Source organism: Oncorhynchus nerka, linkage group LG20, assembly GCF_034236695.1.
Source record: "Oncorhynchus nerka isolate Pitt River linkage group LG20, Oner_Uvic_2.0, whole genome shotgun sequence".
Lineage (NCBI taxonomy): Eukaryota > Metazoa > Chordata > Actinopteri > Salmoniformes > Salmonidae > Oncorhynchus > Oncorhynchus nerka.
In genome coordinates this window covers 38,664,677-38,686,378 of record NC_088415.1, presented here as the reverse complement: position 1 = coordinate 38,686,378, position 21,702 = coordinate 38,664,677, and the positions used below count along the sequence as shown (strand labels likewise).

Genomic DNA, 21,702 nt, shown 5'->3' with positions numbered 1-21,702 from the left:
AGCCCTATGACAACACAGAATGGAAATGGTTTATTATAGAACACATAAGCATGGATCTAAATCATTTGAGCAAAACCAAACCTCATTTACAGTACCACACGTTTAGTTGACTAATTGTGTTTAAAATGGGAAATGAGAATGTTGTAAAATGTTGTTGACCTTGAAAACATAACTTCAGAATGATTACATTACTAATATGTTGTTGATTTACAATTTTAGGAACTGTTGAAAAACATCCTCTACCAGTCAGTTGAGTTGCCCATTAACGGAATGCTATTAAGTCAAAGCTAGAGATAACGGACAATGGAGAAATATTATGGGATTTTTTAAATGTGTGCAAATCCAAAAATCCTTTCAAATCCATATCATTATTCACTGTATGACTGTTATCTTCAATATGTTTCATAATATCATTCAGTACATGTAATTGTACTGGTACTTTAAGCATATAAACTGAAAACATTCATTTACATGCATTCTAATATTCATATTTTTACACATATCATATTTTATTAATATTTGATATCAGTCCTAACTTCCATTGTAAGTTAATGAAGCAGACATAATATAAAAGCATGTATAATTTTTTAGATGACTGAAAAAGTCTATGCAAATTTCAGTACAAAATTTGTTTACGCTAATTGGGCAACAACTGGCTGGTTGAGATGTTTGTGATGCATTGTCAAAGTTAAAATCATGCACATAAACAACATCTTAATTTATGGCCTATATTGAGGCTACATACAAATTTTGACGAAAAATACATTTTCTCATACTTTTTCTTGGTGTGCCAGGTTAAACAGCCATTTTTTTAAAACAGTTTTTCCATTAAAAAGGTAAGAAAAAAATCATAAAATTATACAAAAATTCACAATGCAGAATAAAGGTCCTATTATGTATGTATGACCATTAGGGCAGGGCAGGGCCAGGCACCGCCTCCAGCCTTTTAGAGGCCCTAAGCGAGATTTGACGGTGGATAATATTTTTTTTAAAGTTCATTCAAAAAATGTCAGTCAAAAATGTGGTTTTCTTGTGTTTTGTACACTGTATTTGGAAAGTATTCAGACCCCTAGAATTATCCAACATTTTGGTACATTACAGACTTATTTTAAAATGGACTACATACAATTTTTTCCTAATCAAAACACGTTTTCAGAATAAAAAAAAACGACAGAAATACCTTATTTACATAAGTATTCAGACCCTTTGCTATGAGATGTTTCTACAACTTCATTGGAGTCCATATGTAGTAAATTTAATTGATTAGGCATGATTTGGAAAACCACACAGCTGTCTATATAAGGTCCCACAGTTGACAGTGCATGTCAGAGCAAAAACCAAGCCCTGAGGTCAAAGGAAACATCTGTAGAGCTCCGAGACAGGATTGTGTCAAGGCACAGATCTGGGGAAGGGTACCAAAAAATGTCTGCAGCATTGAAGGTCCCCAAGACCACAGTGGCCTACATCATTCTTAAATGTAAGAAGTTTGGAACCACCAAGACTCTCCCTAGAGCCGGTCGCCTGGCCAAACTGAGAAATTGGGGGAGAATGGCCTTGGTCAGGGAGGTAACCAAAAACCCGACGGTCACTCTGACAGAGCTCCAGAGTTCCTCTGAGGAGATGGGAAAACCTTCCAGAACCACCTCTGCAGCACTCCACCAATCAGGCCTTTATGGTAGAGTGGCCAGATGGAAGCTATTCCTCAGAAAAAGGCACATTACAGCCCGCTTGGAGTTTGCCTACAGGCACCTAAAGGACTCTCAGACCATGAGAAACAAGGTTCTCCGGTCTGATGAAACTAAGATTGAACTCTTTGGCCTGAATGCCAAGCGTCACATCTGGAGGAAATCTGTTACCATCCCTATGTTGAAGCATGGTGGTGGCAGCATCATGCTGTGGGGATGTTTTTCAGCGGCAGGGACTGGGAGACTAGTCTGGATCGAGGCAAAGATGAACAGAGCAAAGTACAGAGAGATCCTTCATGAAAACCTGCTCCAGAGCGCTCAGGACCTCAGATTGGTGCAAAGGTTCACCTTCGGGACAAGTCTCAATATCCTTGAGTGGCCTAGCCAGAGCCAGAGCCCGGACTGGAACTCTATCTAACATCTCTGGAGAGACCCGAAAAATAGCTGTGTAGCGACGCTCCCAATCTAACCTGACAGAGTTTGAGAGGATCTGCAGAGAAGAATGGGAGAAACCTCCCAAATGCAGGTGTGCCCAGAAGACTCAAGGCTGTAATCGCTGCCAAAAGTGCTTCAACAAATACTGAGTAAAGGGTCTGAATGGGGTATTGTGTGTAGATTGATAAGAAAAAAACGATTTAATCCATTTTACGATAAGGCTGTAACGTAACAAAATGTGGAAAAAGTCAAGGGGTCTGAATACTTTCTGAATGCACTGTATTCCATATTTTGTTATAGCCTGAATGATTTTTTATTTTTTTTATAATCCCCCAGCCATCTACACACAATACCCCACAATGTCAAAGTGAAAACATGTTTTAGAAAAAATAATATTTTTGTATTGAAAGTTAAATACAGAAATCTCTAATTTACATAAGCATTCACACCCCTGAGTCAACACGTGCTAGAATCACCTTTGGCAGTGATTACAGCTGTGAGTATTTGTGGGTAAGTCTCTAAGAGCTGGGCTGTACAATATTTGCACATTCTTAAAATAATTATTCAAACTCTGTCTAGTTGGTTGTTGATCATTGCAAGACAGCCATTTTCAAGTCTTACTATAGATTTTCAAACCGTTTGAAGTCAAAACTGTAACTAGGCCACTCAGATACATTCAATGTCATCTTGGTAAGCAACTCCGGTGTATATTTGGCATTGTGTTTTAGGTTATTGTCCTTCGGAAAGGTGAATTTGTCTCCCAGTGTCTGTTGGTAAGCAGACTGAACTCTATTCCGTACATATTTTTATCCCCCCATAAAAACCCAGTCCTTCCCGATGACAAGCACACCCCTAACATGATGCAGCTACCATCATGCTTGAAAATATGAAGAGTAATACTCAGTGACGTGTTGTGTTGGATTTGCCCCAAACATAACACTTTGTATTCAGGAAACAAAGTTAATTTCTTTGCCACATTCTTTGCAGTTTACTTTAGTGCCTTATTGCAAACAAGTTCTGGAATATTTTTTATTATGTACAGACTTCCTTCTTTTCACTGTGTAATTTATACTGAACAAAAATATAAACACAACATGTAAAATGTTGGTCCCATGTTTCATGAGCTGAAATAAAGATCCTATACAAAAATAATATTTCTCGCAAATTTTAAGAACAAATTTGTTTACATCCCTGTTATTGAGCATTTCTCCTTTGCCAAGACAATTCACCCACCTGACAGGTGTGGTACAGGGGCTTGCAAAAGTATTCTCCCCCTCGGCATTGTTCCTATTTGGCTGCCTTACAACCTGGAATTAAAATAGATTTTTGGGGGGTTTGAATCATTTGATGTACACAACATGCCTACCACTTTGAAGACATCTTTTTTTTGGGGGGGGGGGGGGGACAAACAAGAAATAAGACAAAACAACAGAAAACTTGAGTGTGTACGGCTTAAAGCGGTCCTATGGACAGATACTCCAATCTCCGCTGTGGAGCTTTGCAGCTCAGGGTTATCTTTGGTCTCTTTGTTGCCTCTCTGATTAATGCCCTCCTTGCCTGGTCCGTGAGTTTTGGTGGGCGACCCTCTCAAACATAAGAGGATAAAAAAAAATAAAGAAAACAATAGAACTGAAAGACTAAAAAAGCACCCTAAGGCAAAGCAAAGCTAAAAAGTTGTGTTTTAAGAGCTATTTTAAATATGTCCACAGTTTCTGTCCCACTCAGGTTCTCTGGCAGGCTATTCCAGTGTCTGGGTGCATAGTAATTAAAGGCTGTCTCTCCATGCCTCTTTGTCCTAGGCTTTTAGATAGTTAAAAGGCCAGTGCCAGAGGACTTGAAGGACCTACTGGGTACATAACTCAAAAGCATGTCTGATATGTATTGGGGTGCACAATCGTGGATTGATTTAAAAACCAATGGATGAATCTTAAAATGTACTCTAGAACTCACAGGCAGCCAGTGCAGAGACTTTAAAACAAATGTAATGTGTGTTCTTTGTATGGTCTTGGCCAGTACCCGTGCTGCAGCATTCTGTATGTTTTGCAGTTGACCAATGGCTTTCTTGGGACCAGACAGGAGAGCATTAAAGTAGTCAAGTCTGCTTGTAATAAAAGCGTGGATGAGTCCCTCTGTATCAGCCTGAGAGAGAAACATCCGCACCTTGGCAATGTTCATCAGGTGGTAAAAAGCTATTTTGGTCACATTCCTAATGTGTCTTAATCACACACACATCCCTGCCCACGAAGGTTCTGGACAGAGGCTGGCAACACGATAACACCAATAGGAGGAACAGACTCAGCTCTTGCCTAGCAACAGCGACTGATTGTATTTCTAGGATAAACAAGGACTCCGCCTAATTGGAAGGTATAAACATATGCTTGCGTGAATTGTGTGTCTGCTTTTCTAGCTGCAACACTCAGTGTGGTGAATAAATCTACACTGAACTTTGCAGCTCAGACTCTCCTAAGGGAGGTGATTCCATAATGGAAGAATCAATGTTGTCATACTATCAGAAAATGACCCATGCCTTGCAGTGTGTGTATTCACAGGTAAGAGTAGCACACGAGCAACGGAACCCCAGGAGATAACCGCGAGCACGGCCTGAGTCTGGGGGACCGAGTGTACATCAAAGTCCACCAAGCCGGTGTGTTTGGAGAATAAACGCTGGTCCGGACCCCAAACGGTACCCCTCACCGCGCCTACAGAGGTGAAAACCACAGCCTCTCTCTGATGGATCCATACTTCTCATGTGAAATGAGATCCGTTCTGACTAATGGGTAAGCTGGAAGAAGAGCTGGAGAAAAGGAGACTGGAGAGTAGGCATTATGTCAAGAAAAGTGTTGTCCTAACAGCATCCGTGTAGTGACAACCGTATTCCTAGCAGTAGTGATTTAGGGGAACAATGATAATGACTACATTTCAATGCCAGTACAATGGATAGGAGAGTGGACAGATGAGAGGGTGCATTGGGTGAGAAGTGCTGTTAATGTCACAGGTGCGAAGCAGAACATTAATCACTGTGGACATGTTGTGTGGGTTGTTCTAGGAGAGTAAAAAACAAACCAGTACTCCGAGGGTGGGTTCTGCCCCGGGCGGAGTCGTTGTGTTGCAGAAATGGATCTGGAGAGAGCAGAACGGCACTTCATGTCTGAAGAACTAGATGAGACCGTCCCTCCTACTGTACCTGCGGCAACACCGCCCTGGTGTGGGGGAAGCGGTGAAAATGACACTCTTGAAACCATATGCTTTCACATCCTCCCAGAGAGAAGATAGCGGAAACCCACCCCAGACATGGCATAGATGTTCAGCCTTCTGAGAGTAGCTCAGGGCTGAGTAGTCAAAAGAATGTTTGTTCTTTGGGGGAGCTTCTCCTACCCAATCAAATTCTGTGCTGGGATAACACAACTCTAAGAAACATGTTAACCGAGCAATACGCTAACAAAACGTAGTAGTGAAACTCGTTGATCAAATCAAATAAAGTTTCATTAGTCACATGCACCAAATACAACAGGTGTAGTCTTTACAGTGAAATGTTTACTTACGAGCCCCTAAATTGACCAATATGTGCGAGCAAAACACTACTGGCAGCATCATTTTGGAACAGACGGTTATCTAATGGAAGAGCCTAGAAGCAGATAAACAATCATATGGGGTGTTAGACTCAGACACGGGTGAACAGGCGATAACAGCACCTTCCAACCATGGTGAAGTGTTCACCAAGGCACTAGTGGTGAATGACACACCTATAAGAGAAGTGAATGTCACTCAAATGGAATTCATTACGAGTTTCGACTAGCAGCGTGAATAGATTCACCGTGTCATTGATAGTGACTGCAGTTGTGGAGGGTGGAAGTGTAAAAGGGATAGCCAAATCTGTTCGAGATGCAGTAGTAACCACATGGTCATGGACTAAGGGACAAATTATGTGGATAGTTGAATATACAGCTTGGGCAATGCTAGACAAAATGGTTATCTTAATGGAAGGGGCCTTATTTTACCATGCCATCAAAACCTTAATGTTAAAGCCATACATATGGCTTCCCGGACTACATGGTGCAATTAAGTAATTACAAAGCTCGTAGTTTGCTATGACACCCAAGTGCGCGAACGAAGGAGAGGGAGCGAGTGTGTTCTCTCTGATGATCTGAAGGGAAGTCTGGGGTAACGTGTGAGGGAAACCAATAGAGTCCCATTTTCACAGAGCCCAGCAGAAGATCTAACATCCCATTGGCATGGAACAGATCGGGTAGGTGGTCCTTGCCTCAAACTAATTCTCATCAAGGGTGGTGTGAAATTATTAACACGCATTTTCTTTCTCTGCTCAAGTCATTGTGTTTTATAGGTGGTGTGGAACATGCGAGTGATCGCTGGTCCAGAGGGATGACTTTTGAGCCTGTTTTAAGTCGGGTGTACGCTACGTGATTTTGGCCCGGGTTTCGCTGTCCCAGACAAGTTTTTTGGGGTATTGTGGGAGCAAAACTCATGACTATGATTACATTTGCGTTATTAGCAGCATCTAGGCTGTCCACTTTGAAGAGCTGAGACAGAATAAGGAATGGAACATATAGGACCAGGGCTCCGCTACCATTATAACATATACGGCTGTCAGATGTGGGCGTTAACAAGCAAGAACTGAGATGGAAAGATAATGGTGGAGAAAGGTCAAGGGAAGCTATTTTCATATAGAGGGAGGGGACTCTATATGTTATGCATAGACAGAATACTTTTAAGGCAGGACTCTGTAATATAATAATTTAGTATTTTCCATGGAAGGGCTCGGCTCTGTTAGTCTAAATTGAATTCACAAGTTCCGGTCTCTGTGTAAATATTTGACTCAATATTTTCCACAACAGTATCTGTACTTTACTATTTATATTTTTTACAACTTTTACTTCACTGCACTCCTAATGAAAATAATGTACTTTTTACTCCACACATTTTCCCTGACACCCAGAAGTACTCGTTACATTTTGAAAGCTTAGCAGGACAGAAAAATGGTCCAATTCACACACTTACCAAGAGAACATCCCTGGTCATCCCTACTGCCTCTGACCTTGCAGACTCACTAAACACACGTTTAGTTTGTAAATGATGTCTGAGTGTTGGTGTGTGCCCCTGTCGATCCGGAAGAAAAAAAAACAATAGTGCAAATCCTGTCTCTAACATAGATGGTTCACAAGTTAGAATATTTACTCAGAGAATTTAGCATGGTTAGAGTGAATAGAATGTCAATATGACCGTGGTCAAAAAGTGGTCACTGCCCAATAGAACTCTGCTACTGCTCTGCGGCCAGAACAGTGCCAACTTCAAAAATCAACTGACAAGCTAGCTAGTGGCTGCAGGTTCCTGTGTGATAACATTGGGTTTTTCTAAATTAAATTAAATACAAAACAAATTGGGTCTATGTATTTATTGATTTATAAAGCTAAACAGACTGAATTTCCATATCTACCCTCCCCAAAGACAATCGGTCTAGTTGATTGGTCCAAACTGTGGAAACGCCTCATAATGTTACTACCTCCCAATGCCGAAAATGGAAGTGATACAACCAAGAGCAGGGCAGGTTAAACTACCAACGGTCACAACAAACGTAGGTTCTTATTTCACTCAACACGGTTAAGTACAAGCATATTAAGTTTATAAAATGGTAGAGACGAATCTAATGATTAGTTGAATGTGATTCATAATGACATAGGGCAATGAAAACTACGTTTAGACATTCATTTATTAGCACCCTCTTGAATTTACCAGTATTTCACTACATTCTAAAGCAGTGAGTGAACTCCTTTTATATTCATGTTTCTAAAGGAAGTAGATAAAGAGCCAAAGTCGACTCTCAGTTCCTGGTAAGGTCAGGCGATTTTCTGTGGAACTAGGGCAAAGAAAGACATGGAGGTGAGGACAAAGTTGAAGAGAGAAGAAACCTCTGAGAGGGGGGCTAGAGGTGTCCATCCCAACAATACTCAAACTGAGGTCTTATCTCATACACACACATCCCTGCCCATGAAGGTTCTGGACTCAGGTTGGCCCACGATAACACCAATAGGAGGAACAGACTCAGTTCTTGCCTACCAACAGAGACTGATTGTTTATCCTAGAAATACAAGGTGACTCCACCACATTGGAAGGTATAAATATATGCTTGTGTGAATTTTATGTGTGTTTTTGCAGCTGCAAAACCCAGTGTGGCGAATAAATCTATACTGAACCAAAACGATTTAACTGAGTTACAGTTCACGTAAGGAAATCAGTCAATTGAATTAAATTAATTTAGCCCTAATCTATGGATTTCACATGACTGGGAATAGCGATATGAATCTGTTGGTCAAAGTTACCTTAGAAAAAAAGTCAGTGGATCAGAAAACCAGACAGTATCTGGTGTGATCACCATTTGCCTCATGCAGTGTGACACATCTCCTTTGAACAGAGTTGATCAGGCTGTTGATTGTGGCCTGTGGAATGTTATCCGACTCCTCTTCAATGGCTATGCGAAGTTGCTGGTTATTGCCGGGAACTGGAACACGCTGTCGTACACATCGATCCAGAGCATCCCAAACATGCTTAATGGGTGACATATCTGGTGAGTATCCAGGCCATGGAAGAACTGGGACATTTTCAGCTTCGAGGAATTGTGTACAGATCTTTGCTACATGGGGCCGTGCATGCGACATGGGGCCGTGCATTATCATGCTGTCCTTGTGTTATGTAGAAATCTGGGAATCGTCTCTGGAAAGACAACAATGGCACAATAATGGAACATCATAAGGACCAAAAGATTATCTGAATTACACAATGGGACAGTTACATTGAGAATCATGCAGCTACTTACATCATTGAAACCCATGTGCATCCCACAATATTCCCCCCCCCAATTGAGACAAGGATGCAGCCGCGGCCAACATCCTGTCCAGCACCTGAGTAGGGACAGATGGACGAGGTACAAACAACATCTCATCCATAATGTTACTGATTTCTTAAACGTGATGGCAACTGACCATTAAGATTGAAAGCCCAGAGCACATGCATAGGATAATCTCCACTACGAACCAAATTTAGCAGTTATTGCATTTTAGTACACCAGAGGTACATTCATTTCCAAAGGAACGTTGCATTTGCCTTGCAGCATTGCATTGCAGAGGCAGTTGCATTGAGTTCTGTGTGGTGCATACGTTGGATTTGTTGAACGTATGCTTCAACCTGCACGTGAATGTTGCACTTCAGTTGCACTTATCCAGATAATGCTGCACTTATCCAGATAATGCTGCGTACCATTTTGCGCAATACACTGTAGGTGTGATCAAGGTGAAAGGAATGTAAACTGCATGTGCATCCAATGCATGCGTAAGGACCAAAGCTAGCGAGCTCTAGCCAGAGAGGTAGAGGCTTCAAGCTTCACGCCTTGATCACACCGACAGTGTTTTTGCGGAAAGTGGTACACAGCATCATCATCATCTGTATGTGTGCAAGAAAAGTTACACATTCACCTTCTGCTACCATTTCTGTCAAGCCATCGATGCATATGTTCGATACATCCAATCTGTGCACCACACAAGACGTACTGCAACTGCCTCTGCAACGTTCAATTGGAAATGGATGTACTTCTGGTGTACCAAAATGCAATAACACTGTCGGTACTTAGGTAAAAAATACTTTAAAGTACTCGTTTTTTGAGGGGGTATTTATTATTGACTACTTTTACTTCACTACATTCCCGAAGAAAAGGTGTATATTGAACTTTTGTTGCACACATATCTACATTATGCAAAGTACTCTTTTGCGAAAAGACACTGTTGGCGTGGTGTAACTGGAGCCACAATTGGTCTTCTCCAGCAGGTTGCGTTTTTTCCGCACACCAAGCGATGCGTTTTTGTATGGAGCTCAATGAGAGTTGTTTGGATGTTAAATGACAAGACAGTCATTGATGACAGTTTACCAGTCTTGTTCGTGCCATCTTACACCCATAACAAGAGTGTCTAATTTAGTTTTTTAAAATGGAATGGCTTATTTGCTCGAATATAACTTTTGTAACGATTTGGTTGTTAGGAGTGTACCGATATAAGTAGGACACGTGACATCCGGGCAACTTTGAGGAAAAAAACACTGTCGGAGTTGTGCCTGGTCGTCACTAATCACCACAACCATAGTCTTACACCCAAACCATTTCTGCTATTTATCTTCTTAAAATGTGATTTTATACCTAACCTTAGGACCAAAAAAGCAAGTATAGCTTTCATGACAACTAGTGGAAACAGTTGTGCCTGTTGTTCACACCCGTATATGCCCTCTCGTCGGCTAGAATGGTCCCACCTGATCTTCTGTTTTTGAAGAAATGTATTTCCATTGTTAGAGCGGCCTCTGGGACTGCATGAAGCGAGACGGTGGATGAAAGAGCGCGCTTTGAAATGGAAAAGTGTTGCGGTAGCTTTTGATAAAGAATAACATCAAGTGTGATGCAGCGTTGAGCGCCACATCCCGAGGGGTTCGAGCTGATTGTGACAGACTGTTAAATGGCATCCCTCGAGAAGACAATAACAAGATGTATGTCAGAAGTGCAGTATAATCATAAGGAGACGTATACTTGGATTACGGAGGAGGAATGGAGGTCTAAGAGAGAGAGGGGGGAGTATGAGTCGGTTAAAAATGGAGATGGTTTGTTAAAATAGAATGGTAGGAAGCCTTCCAATTTCTCGCATGGAATAGCCCTCATTCCTCAGCACAAGAATAGACTGACGAGTTTCAGAAGAAAGGTATTTGTTTCTGGCCATTTTGAGCCTGTAATCGAACCCACAAATGCCGATGCTCCAGATACTCAACTAGTCTAAAGAAGGTCAGTTTTATAGCTTCTTTAATCAGGACAACAGTTTTCAGCTGTGCTAACATAATTGTAAAGGGTTTTCTAATGATCAATTAGCATTTTAAAACGATAAACTTGGATTAGCTAACACAATGTGCCATTGGAACACAGGAGTGATGGTTGCTGATAATGGACCTCTGTATGCCCACCCGACTAGCATCACTAACCTGGACGGTTCTGACTTAGAATATGTGGACAACTACAAATACCTAGGTGTCTGGCTAGACTGTAAACTCTCCTCACAGACTCATATTAAACATCTCCAATCCAAAATTACATCTAGAATCGGCTTCCTATTTCGCAACAAAGCCTCCTTCACTCACGCCGCCAAACATACCCTCGTAAAACTGACTATCCTACCGATCCTTAACTTCGGCGATGTCATTTACAAAATAGCTTCCAATACTCTACTCAGCAAACTGGATGCAGTCTATCACAATGCCATATTTTTGTCACCAAAGCCCCTTATACCACCCACCACTGTGACCTGTATGCTCTAGTCGGCTGGCCCTCGCTACATATTCGTCGCCACTGGCTCCACCCACTGGCTCCAGGTCATCTATAAGTTTATGCTAGGTAAAGCTCCGCCTTATCTCAGCTCACTGGTCATGATAACAACACCACCCTGTAGCACGCGCTCTAGCAGGTATATCTCACTGGTCATCCCCAAAGCCAGCCTTTCCTTCCAGTTCTCTGCTGCCAATGACTGGAACGAATTGCAAAAATCACTGAAGCTGGAGACTTATATTTCCCTCACTAACTTTAAACATCAGCTATCTGAGCAGCTAACCGATCGCTGCAGCTGTACATAGCCCATCTGTAAATAGCCCACCCAATCTACCTACCTCATCCCCATATTGTTTTTATTTACTTTTCTCTTCTTTTGCACACCTGTATTTCTACTTGCACATCACCATCTGCTCATTTATCACCCCAGTGTTCATTTGCTAAATTGTAATTATTTCGTTACTATGGCCTATTTATTGCCTTACCTCCTCAAGCCATTTGCACACACTGTATATATACTTTCATTTTTCTATTGTGTTATTGACTGTACGCTTGTTTATTCCATGTGTAACTGTGTTGTTGTTTGTGTCGCACTGCTTTGCTTTATCTTGGCCAGGTCGCAGTTGTAAATGAGAACTTGTTCTCAACTAGCTTACCTGGTTAAATAAAGAATAACAAAAATGTAGATATTCCATTAAAAAATCAGCTGTTTCCAGCTACAATAGTAATTTACAACATTAACAATGTATACACTCTATTTCTGATCAATTTGATGTTATTTTGATGGACAAAAATGTGCTTTTCTTTCAAAAACAAGGACATTACTAAGTGACCCCAAACTTTTGTGTATGTTTCAGTAAGATTGGATTTTTAGCATTTATAGCAATGGCTATCAACTGTAATGCAAGGATGGAACATTAGTCGTAGAACATTGAGGTTGTGGTGGGAACTGCCGAGAGGTATTTGGTCATGTCAGACTTCACATCAGAAGACTTACAGGGTGTGTTAAGTGGTGGTCCCATCCTTTCAGGTTGTTGGCCTGAGGTAAGACTAAATAGATTTAAATAGTGGAGTAGGGTGGTGTAATTTTGTATTTTTTTGTGAGTAGTGTTAGATGGTAAGGTATTTACTTATTTTTTCATTCAAAGTATAAGGGAGTTGTACTCCAGTCTAGCAGGTGGCGGTAATGCAACATTTTATTGGATGCCAACCGCCGTTAAAGCTCAGCTAAGAAGTAGAGAGCGGCCACTAGAGTATCTGGTCAATATAAAATATTATCTGTGTTCTAGCAGATGTCTCTTTCGAATGAGTGTGAAATTAAAGACGGTTTAGAAACGTTGGTGGAATCACAGGCTATAGGAGAGTTAGCTAATCTAGCGGTAAACAACGTGCTCTAAAGTTCGTGGCTAACTACATTTCTGTATTTTGAATAATTTTCGATTTAACCAGTGGTGTCACGTATCTTAGGCATCCTGGCTGGGTGTTCAAACTAGAATGGGTCGAAAAGTAGCTGACTAGCTAGCTAATGTAGATTGATTTGCCAGCTAGTAGTTAACCCTAGCGGCTAAATTATGATGGGCAAAGCTTTCCCTGCAAAAAAAGTATTTAGCTCGCTAGATGGCTGCAAGAAGGAGTTTTGTTTTAGAAAGATGGGTTAGCAGCGTGTGTTGTTGCTAGCTAGCAGTGGCCCTTACACCAAAGATGGTCTCATTAGTTTATATGTGTTTATACTGTTTGTTCCAACGCGCTTCACCCATCATTATCGACACCAATTGACGAGGATGTGCAACTGCACTGCAGTACTCACGAACTTCGGACCTGCGCAGGGCCGTTCGCGGTCTTCAATAGCTTCATAAACCCCGCACATTACTACAATTTCTCTTTTTAAAATGTGATTTTAAACCTAACCATAAGCACACTGCTAACCGTATACGTTGTTTTTGTTATTGCATTTTTTGCTATTTTGTGGCTGTGGAATCTGACTTGTTGCTAGAAGCTAGTGGAAACCTAGCTAGTAACGTTACTTCCGTGGGACGACAGAGTTCGCAAGTACGATATTATCAGAATGCAGTTAATTTGTTAGCAATTCTAATAATAACAGGTTATTAAGGATGCCCACAGGTTGAATATAAAACATTCATATGAAGATCTGTATTGGCAAGTAAACAATATTGTAGAATTGCTGTACTCATTCATATCATTTTTCGACGTATAGTACTTCCGTGTAGCCATGGCCGATTCTGTTGCAGTAGAGGACCCGAAATTCACTTTACAAGAGGTTCTTGACACCTTTAAGTCATGCCTATCTGAAAACAAAGAAGTATTCCTCGAACATTATGTAGCAGGATGGCTTGGTCTTGTAAGGTAAGTCGTTTAAATCTATGCTAGCCTAGATTCTTAGCTAACTAGGTAGCCCTGGGCTAACATTAAACAAACAGCTGGCAAATCATTGAGTGCACATAATCTAGTTATATGTACTAAAAACAAATCTGCTATGTACATTACAGGGATTAACATTAAAGTTGGAATCCTTAGTTGAAACAATAACAAAGCGTTACCCCACCTTTGTTTTGATAAAATGCTGAGAGATTGGCCGGGAGAAATGTTACCACAATCAAATTCGTAGAAAGAGCTATTTATGCAAGGACTGACCATCCCTGATATCAAAATTATAGTTTGAACTATGTTTTTGGCATATAGCTACAGTGTTTGTTTACATTGTTTACAAATAAATAAAAACTAACTCATGTTTAGGTTCTGATGGCGTACAACAGTTGAACTAAAGCTCAGGAGGCATTTATACGTTATATTCTTAAATAATCAATGGGTATATATCGTAAATTAATTATATATTTAAAAAAAAATGGATGTAGCAACTAAGGACTCTAGCTTTAAGTGTTGCCCTATTGCCTGGGGCAAGTGAAGGGAGTAGTCGCACAAGTTGAGCCTGCTCTGAGATTGCACCATTGTGCATGTTAATTTAAAAAAAAGACAAAATAACCAAACTGCAAAGAATTCCATTAGCCTAAAACTGATCTTTCTGGACCCTCACCATTGTTTAAGTGAAAGACAGACCATGTATGGTATTTATAGACAGGTTGGTTGTAACAGACAGGGTTGGCGTAGACTTGATAACATGTAAACTGTATTTAGTCTCCAAATGTTTATTGAAAACACACATTTTGACAATGAGCAGTTGTTTCTCAAATATATCTTTACAGTTGTCGGTTAGCTAGCTAGCAAATTTGAGCCATATTGGCATATACATGACATCAGTCAAAACAAGACATGGTATCAATAATAAGCTACGAGCTGAAATGAGCCATCTACTATTTCCCACATGGCAGCTTTTTGTAATTGATGTTTGCTATCTGACCATTCAGAATCATAAGAACGCATGCCACATCACTGCGCACTCAAAATTTTCGTGATGTCAGCCAACCCGGGCAAGTTGAGCCTGCACTGAGATTTTTTTTTATTTACTGATAGCAACACAAATACAAAATCCCAGTACTGATCTTAATGGTTCCTTGATGTCAACCCCTGAAATTATTCTGGTTGTCTCAATATGAGGATAGGAAACACTGTCACCACCGATAAATCCACTATAATTGAGAATTTCAATAAGCATTTTACTACGGCTGGGCATGCTTTCCACCTGACTACCCCTACCCCGGTAAACAGCACTGCACCCCCCACAGCAACTCACCCAAGCCTTCTCCCAAATCCAGTCAGCTGATGTTCTGAAAGAGCTGCAAAATCTGGACCCCTACAAATCAGCCGGGCTAGACAATCTGGACCCTTTCTTTCTAAAAATGATCTGCCGAAATTGTTGCAACCCCTATTACTAGCCTGTTCAACCTCTCTTTCGTGTCGTCTGAGATTCCCAAAGATTGGAAAGCAGCTGCGGTTATCCCCCTCTTCAAAGGGGGGGACACTCTTGACCCAAACTGCTACAGACCTATATCTATCCTACCCTGCCTTTCTAAGGTCTTCGAAAGCCAAGTCAACAAACAGATTACCGACCATTTCGAATCCCACCATACCTTCTATGCAATCTGGTTTCAGAGCTGGTCATGGCTGCACCTCAGCCACGCTCAAGGTCCTAAACGATATCTTAACCGCCATTGATAAGAAACAATACTGTGCAGCCGTATTCATTGACCTGGCCAAGGCTTTCGACTCTGTCAATCACCACATCCTCATCGGCAGACTCGATAGCCTTGGTTTCTCAAATGATTGCCTCGCTTGGTTCACCAACTATTTCTCTGATAGAGTTCAGTGTGTCAAATCGGAGGCCTGTTGTCTGGGCCTCTGGCAGTTTCTATGGAGGTACCACAGGGTTAAATTTTTGGACCGACTCTCTTCTCTGTATACATCAATGATGTTGCTCTTGCTGCTGGTGAGTCTCTGATCCACCTCTATGCAGATGACACCATTCTGTATACTTCTGGCCCTTCTTTGGACTCTGTGTTAACAACCCTCCAGATGAGCTTCAATGCCATACAACTCTCCTTCCATGGCCTCCAATTGCTCTTAAATACAAGTAAAACTATGCGCATGCTCTTCAACCAATCGCTGCCTGCACCTGCCCGCCCGTCCAACATCACTACTCTGGATGGTTCTGACTTAGAATATGTGGACAACTACAAATACCTAGGTGTCTGGTTAGACTGGTTAGTCCTTCCAGGCTCACATCAAACATCTCCAATCCAAAGTTAAATCTAGAATTGGCTTAATATTTCGCAACAAAGCCTCCTTCACTCATGCTGCCAAACATACCCTTGTAAAACTGACCATCCTACCGATCCTCGACTTCAGCGACGTAATTTACAAAATAGCCTCCAATACCCTACTCAACAAATTGGATGCAGTCTATCACAGTGCCATCCGTTTTGTCACCAAAGCCCCATATACTACCCACCACTGCGACCTGTACGCTCTCGTTGGCTGGCCCTCGCTTCATACTCATCGCCAAACCCACTGGCTCCAGGTCATCTACAAGACCCTGCTAGGTGAAGTACCCCCTTATCTCACCTCGCTGGTCACCATAGCAGCACCCACCTGTAGCACGCGCTCCAGCAGGTATATCTCTCTGGTCACCCCCAAAACCAATTCTTACTTTGGCCGCCTCTCCTTCCAGTTCTCTGCTGCCAATGACTGGAACGAACTGAAAAAATCTCTGGAACTGGAAACACTTATCCCCCTCACTAGCTTTAAGCACCAGTTGTCAGAGCAGCTCACAGATTACTGCACCTGTACATAACCCATCTATAATTTAGCCCAAACAACTACCTCTCCCCCTACTGTATTGATTTATTTTGCTCCTTTGCACCCCATTATTTCTATCTCTACTTTGCACATTCTTCCACTGCAAATCTACCATTCATGTTTATTTATTATTATTATTTTTTTAACTTGCTATGTTGTATTTACTTCGCCACCATAGCCTTATTTTGTCTTTACCTCCCTTATCTCACCTAATTTGCTCACATTGTATATAGACTTATTTTTCTACTGTATTATTGACTATGTTTGTTTTACTCCATGTGTAACTCTGTTGTTGTACCTGTCGAACTGCTTTGCTTTATCTTGGCCAGGTTGCAATTGTAAATGAGAACTTGTTCTCAACTTGCCTACCTGGTTAAATAAAGGTAAAATAAAAAAATATATAGAGCAATTTAGTATAATGAAATATTTGAAGACTCTTCCAATAAAAAAACTTGTGTTGTATTAAATGTGTTTATTGTCCTTTGTATCCAGATTCATGAACAGCCTGGGGAGTGTGTTCTCTTTCATCGCCAAGGATGCTGTCAACAAGATCCAAATCCTGATCAACCATCTGAACGGTGAGAATGGGGCCCACTACGTCACCGTCCAGTCTATGGTCAAATACGAACTGGACAACCAAATGGTGGACCTGACTAAGAGAGGCAGCTTCCCCGAGTCCGGCTGCCGCACCCTTCTGAGGCTGCACCGTGCCCTGCGCTGGCTGGAGCTCTTTCTCGAACGGCTGCGCACCAGCACTGAGGAAAGCAAGACCTCTGTCATGTGCTCTGAGGCCTATAATGAGTCCCTCTCCCAACACCATGCATGGATCATCCGCAAGGCTGCCGGTACAGCTTTCTGGGCTCTCCCAGGGCGTGCTACGTTCTTTGATGTGATGAATGTAGGTACCCCAGAGCAGGTAGTGGCCATGCTAGGGGATGCCCTGCCGCTCATCTCTGAGGTGTACCAAGTGACAGAGGACCTCTATGCCCAGAACAATATATTGGACTTGCCCTAGTAGGCAGGAAGTAATGTAGTAGTAGTTGCCTGGTGGTCCCAGATCTGTGTGTGTCATCTTGCCAACTCCAATGGAATTGTTTATAAGAGTTGGCAAGACAGCATAAATAGATTGGAGACCACCAGGCTACTGTAGGCCTCGTAGGCAGCATTACCCATATATTTATTTCTAATTAGAATTGTGAAATGGGATTTCTATGGCATTCAGTGCTGTTTTTGTGCAACACATCTCTTTGCATTTCAGTCTCTCCTTAATTTGTTTAAGCATGCATCAGTTTTTAGCACTCAAAGTAGGTTTTGTATTACAGGAAGAGTATGTATTCATTGCAAATGCAATAGCATATTTTTAGGTTGTATGTCGGTCTTGTCTAATCTAAAGATATACATGTCCATAATTGTCGCCCCACAATGAAATTGGGGAGGGGACGGTGGATCTGTCTCTGTCCGTTAGTACGTTCGTTCGTCACACGTGATATCTCGGACCGCACTGGCCCAATTTTGACAAATCGACAGCAATTTTGTGGAATGATTCGTCTTGCCATAGAAATCAGGCATTTACAAAATTACACTGATTATCCAGATGGCGTGTGACAAAGGAACTGCAGCCCATTGTTCAAATGGGTTAAATGGAAACTGAAAACCTGAGACTGACTGTAGGTCTGTAACCTTTCACGTAGTCTTAATATTAACCCCTGCAGAATTAAGCATTTTTTGAAGTAAACTGATACACCAAGTGTACACTTTGACTCGGGAACAGGAGTGGAGAAATATGATTGGTTTAGTTCAGCGTCTTGAGAGAATGCAAATGTGAAGTCTGTAGAGGTGCCATCTTTATCAGCATCATAAAAGCTGATGGATGTATATTTTATGTGGTTGAAATACTAAGTCGAATGGAAATCTTATCAGAAACATGTTGGGTTGTTTTCACAGCTTTCTATTTCCTTACAACTGGTTAAACTGATGTCATTTGGACATTCTGCACAGTAAATCTTTCCCATTTTTTTTTGTTCTTGCATTTTCACCCCGGTCCCTAAATGTCTCTGCTCTGTGTAAGAAGCAGAGATGACAGGGAGAACTTTACCGTTGTCAACTAAATTCAAGCAATCATTCTATCATTTATACAATTCTGGTGAGCAAGGATTTATTTAGGGTGTGTTTGTAAATTCACTGGCAGTGCCAGAGTTCGATCTTAAATTCCGAGCATTGTCAGATAGTCGGTTCACAAATTCAGAGCGCTTCCCTCTGAGTGTTCAGAGTGCACACTGAACGCTCTGGCCAAGAAGTAGGGTTGATCCAAGCATTCTGACCTCACAACGGCACCCAATCTAACTGGCTAAAGTTGGTTAGCTTGCTAGCTACTTCCAGACACAAATGACAACACCTCACTCTGACCATTTTACTTAGCCCTTGCAGAGCTGGTTAGGCTGTTTTCATGTTATCTAGAGCATTGGTGACTAACTGCTGCTGGCAACAATTTAATTATGTTTGTTTTGCTGACGTTTACTGACACCCCTTACAAAAAAAGATTGCTGTATAACTGCAGTATGTTGCAAATACAGCGTCCAGTGTATCTGCAGTTACAGTGCAGTGTATTGCAGTTATTACTGCATCCAAAATACCACAGTCAGCTAGTTACTACACTTTACTGCAGTTTCAAAACTGTAATCTTTATTTGGAAGAGACCGATCATATTCAACGGGAGTTGTGCATTCTTAAATTCATCAGTTATTCTGCACTCAGGCATACTCAGAAGTAGTGCTCTGAAATCTTAGTAGATAGCCAGAGTGAATTTACCAACTCACCCTTAGTGTTCTAGAGCAACATATAATGACAGAAGAGAGGTTGCATGTAGGCCTATCTAAATATAGACAAGTTACCTAACAAATAGCCTACCAAAATATCTGAAATTATAAGCTGGAACATAACTAAATTAGGCACACACAAAAATCCTCCACCTCCTGTCAAAAACGTATTCTGTGGTCTGACTGTAGCCTACAGGGCATCTTCTATATTTGCTGGTTAGGGTCGGGTGCGGGCCTCAGATTTTCACTTTAACACACATAGTCAGTGGTTGCAGATGGGTTATTAGCAATTGTGGGTAGGTACGTAAACAGCTGAACAAACTTCTGAATCGTGCACCGCTATCAGATACCACTGGCTGATTTTTGAGGAAACTTGGGTGAATGAGTCTTTCCCAGTGGCGGTCAGTGCCATTTAAGATGAGGGAGGACAAATGTTTTTCATGAGTATGGCCTTATTTCTATTACAGGATATTGGATGACTAATTCATATTCCATTCACCTAGTTCAATGTAACAGCGATCGGTTTAGACTACTACATGATACTCAAATTTTCCCTATACCCATCATGAGGTTGCTACAACCTAGCCTATGAATGAAAGTTTACAACGTAGGTGCACACAGGTCGAGAGACATAGGGTGTCATAATTAGTCCAACAGTTGCAAACGAGTTTCTATTGGACAAATTCAGGTATGTTTATCCCTGTTTGTTCCATTTGCTTCCATTTAAGAAACGTTTTTCAACAGAATTGGCTGAATGAATACACCACTGATAATGTGTAAACACATCACTTTCATAACAGCCACGTTGTATTCCTTTTCGCATCTCTCCTCCTCTCACCTCTTCCCTTTGTTGTGGACTTCAATGCACAACACATCAGCTGTATGTGACCAGGCGGAAAAAACCTTTGTAAGCCAAACCGCTACACACAGCCTACATCATTGTCACCATATTAGCTAAAGTAATGTCATAGTCTGCATAGATAATAGAACTAACGCGTTTGTAAACCCGGCAGGCAGTAACGCTACAGTGTACGGTCAGTGAGCAGTTACGTCAACGAGGCCCCGATGGCAATAAATTAGTAATACCAAAAGCTTACCTTGGAAAAACCTTGGAGAAAAGTTTTTAAAAACAATTTGGAGGAGTTCCAGTGTTAGGTTGGAAAATCATAGCCAGCTAGCTAACATAGCATCACTCTGTTTGAGCAGGGTGTTTCAGTAGGCTAAACTAGCCAGCTGCATTTGCTAGCAAAGTAAGTGATTCTGAAAGTGGGGAAAAATAACAATCTCTATTTTTCTCTTGCTTCCCCTTAATTTGATCAAAACTGTTCCAACTATTGTCTTTCTCTCTCTTTGAGTTAATTACTCACCCCATTGTATACACTGCAGTGCTAGCTAGCTGTAGCTTATGCTTTCAGTACTAGATTAATTATCTGATCCTTTGATTGGGTGGACAACATGTCAGTTCATGCTGCAAGAGCTCTGATAGGCTGGTGGATGTTCTCTGGGAGTTGTCATAATTACTGTGTAAGTCTATGGAAGGGGGTGAGAACCATGAGCCTCCTAGGTTTTGTACTGAAGTCAATGTACCCAGAGGAGCACGGAAGCTAGCTGTCCCCCGGCTACACCATGGTACTATCCTACAGAGTACTGTTGAGGCTACTGTAGACTTTTGCAAAATAATGTTTTAATCAATTATTTGGTGATGTGATTATATTTAGTATGGTTTTATCTAAAAATGATAACTTTTAAATGTTTTACAATTTACATTTTTCTGAAATTCACTGAGGAGGATGGTCTTCCCGTTCATCCTCTGAGGAGCCTCTTCTGGTTTTGCCTTAGAAGTCTGTTATTTACAAAATTACACTGATTGGCCCAAGGGGGGTGGATGATGTTTACTGTTGCCTTGTTTATTGTTTAAAATATGTACCACTTAATCTTAGTTTTTCATTTTTTCTGTTGACTATGAATGAAACTATAAATTAAACAGAGACCTGATAAGTCTAGACTTTGTCTTTGTTCTATTTCTGCAATGATTTATGTTTCTTCATAATTGTGTCATGGTGTTATATAACCTAAGAATGAAGATGGATATTAGCGTTAAATCTAGTGCAATGTTTCAAATACAATTTGCATA

At 41.2% G+C, this 21,702-nt stretch overlaps 1 protein-coding gene and 1 long non-coding RNA gene across 3 annotated transcripts; one reads left to right on the top strand and one right to left on the bottom strand.

Annotated features, from left to right (window-relative positions):
- Nucleotides 1–7,827: 7,827 nt before the first annotated feature.
- Nucleotides 7,828–14,270, bottom strand: LOC135562970 (uncharacterized). The gene is made up of 2 exons (XR_010460173.1): nucleotides 14,045–14,270; nucleotides 7,828–8,846 (listed from the first exon to the last, which is right to left on the bottom strand). It is a non-coding gene; the product is annotated as an uncharacterized LOC135562970 (long non-coding RNA).
- Nucleotides 12,727–21,571, top strand: cptp (ceramide-1-phosphate transfer protein). 2 transcript variants are annotated; one of them, XM_029622442.2, is made up of 3 exons: nucleotides 12,727–12,860; nucleotides 13,697–13,845; nucleotides 17,245–21,571. In XM_029622442.2, exons 1-3 carry the CDS (start codon nucleotides 12,774–12,776, stop codon nucleotides 17,765–17,767), a joined length of 759 nt encoding a protein of 252 aa, XP_029478302.1. In that variant the 5' UTR covers nucleotides 12,727–12,773; the 3' UTR covers nucleotides 17,768–21,571. The 2 variants fall into 2 exon arrangements, with proteins under 2 accessions (XP_029478302.1, XP_029478303.1); XM_029622443.2 differs by having other exon boundaries at nucleotides 12,768–13,530.
- Nucleotides 21,572–21,702: the final 131 nt, after the last annotated feature.

What these genes read in the sequence shown, in the direction of transcription:
- cptp (XM_029622442.2), top strand. Translation starts at nt 12,774, where the DNA reads ATGTCTCTTTCGAATGAGTGTGAAATTAAAGACGGTTTAGAAACGTTG. An exon ending in GAGAGTTAGCTAATCTAGCG is followed by an intron (nt 12,861 to 13,696) that starts GTAAACAACGTG and finishes TTCGACGTATAG; the next exon opens with TACTTCCGTGTAGCCATGGC. An exon ending in GGATGGCTTGGTCTTGTAAG is followed by an intron (nt 13,846 to 17,244) that starts GTAAGTCGTTTA and finishes CTTTGTATCCAG; the next exon opens with ATTCATGAACAGCCTGGGGA.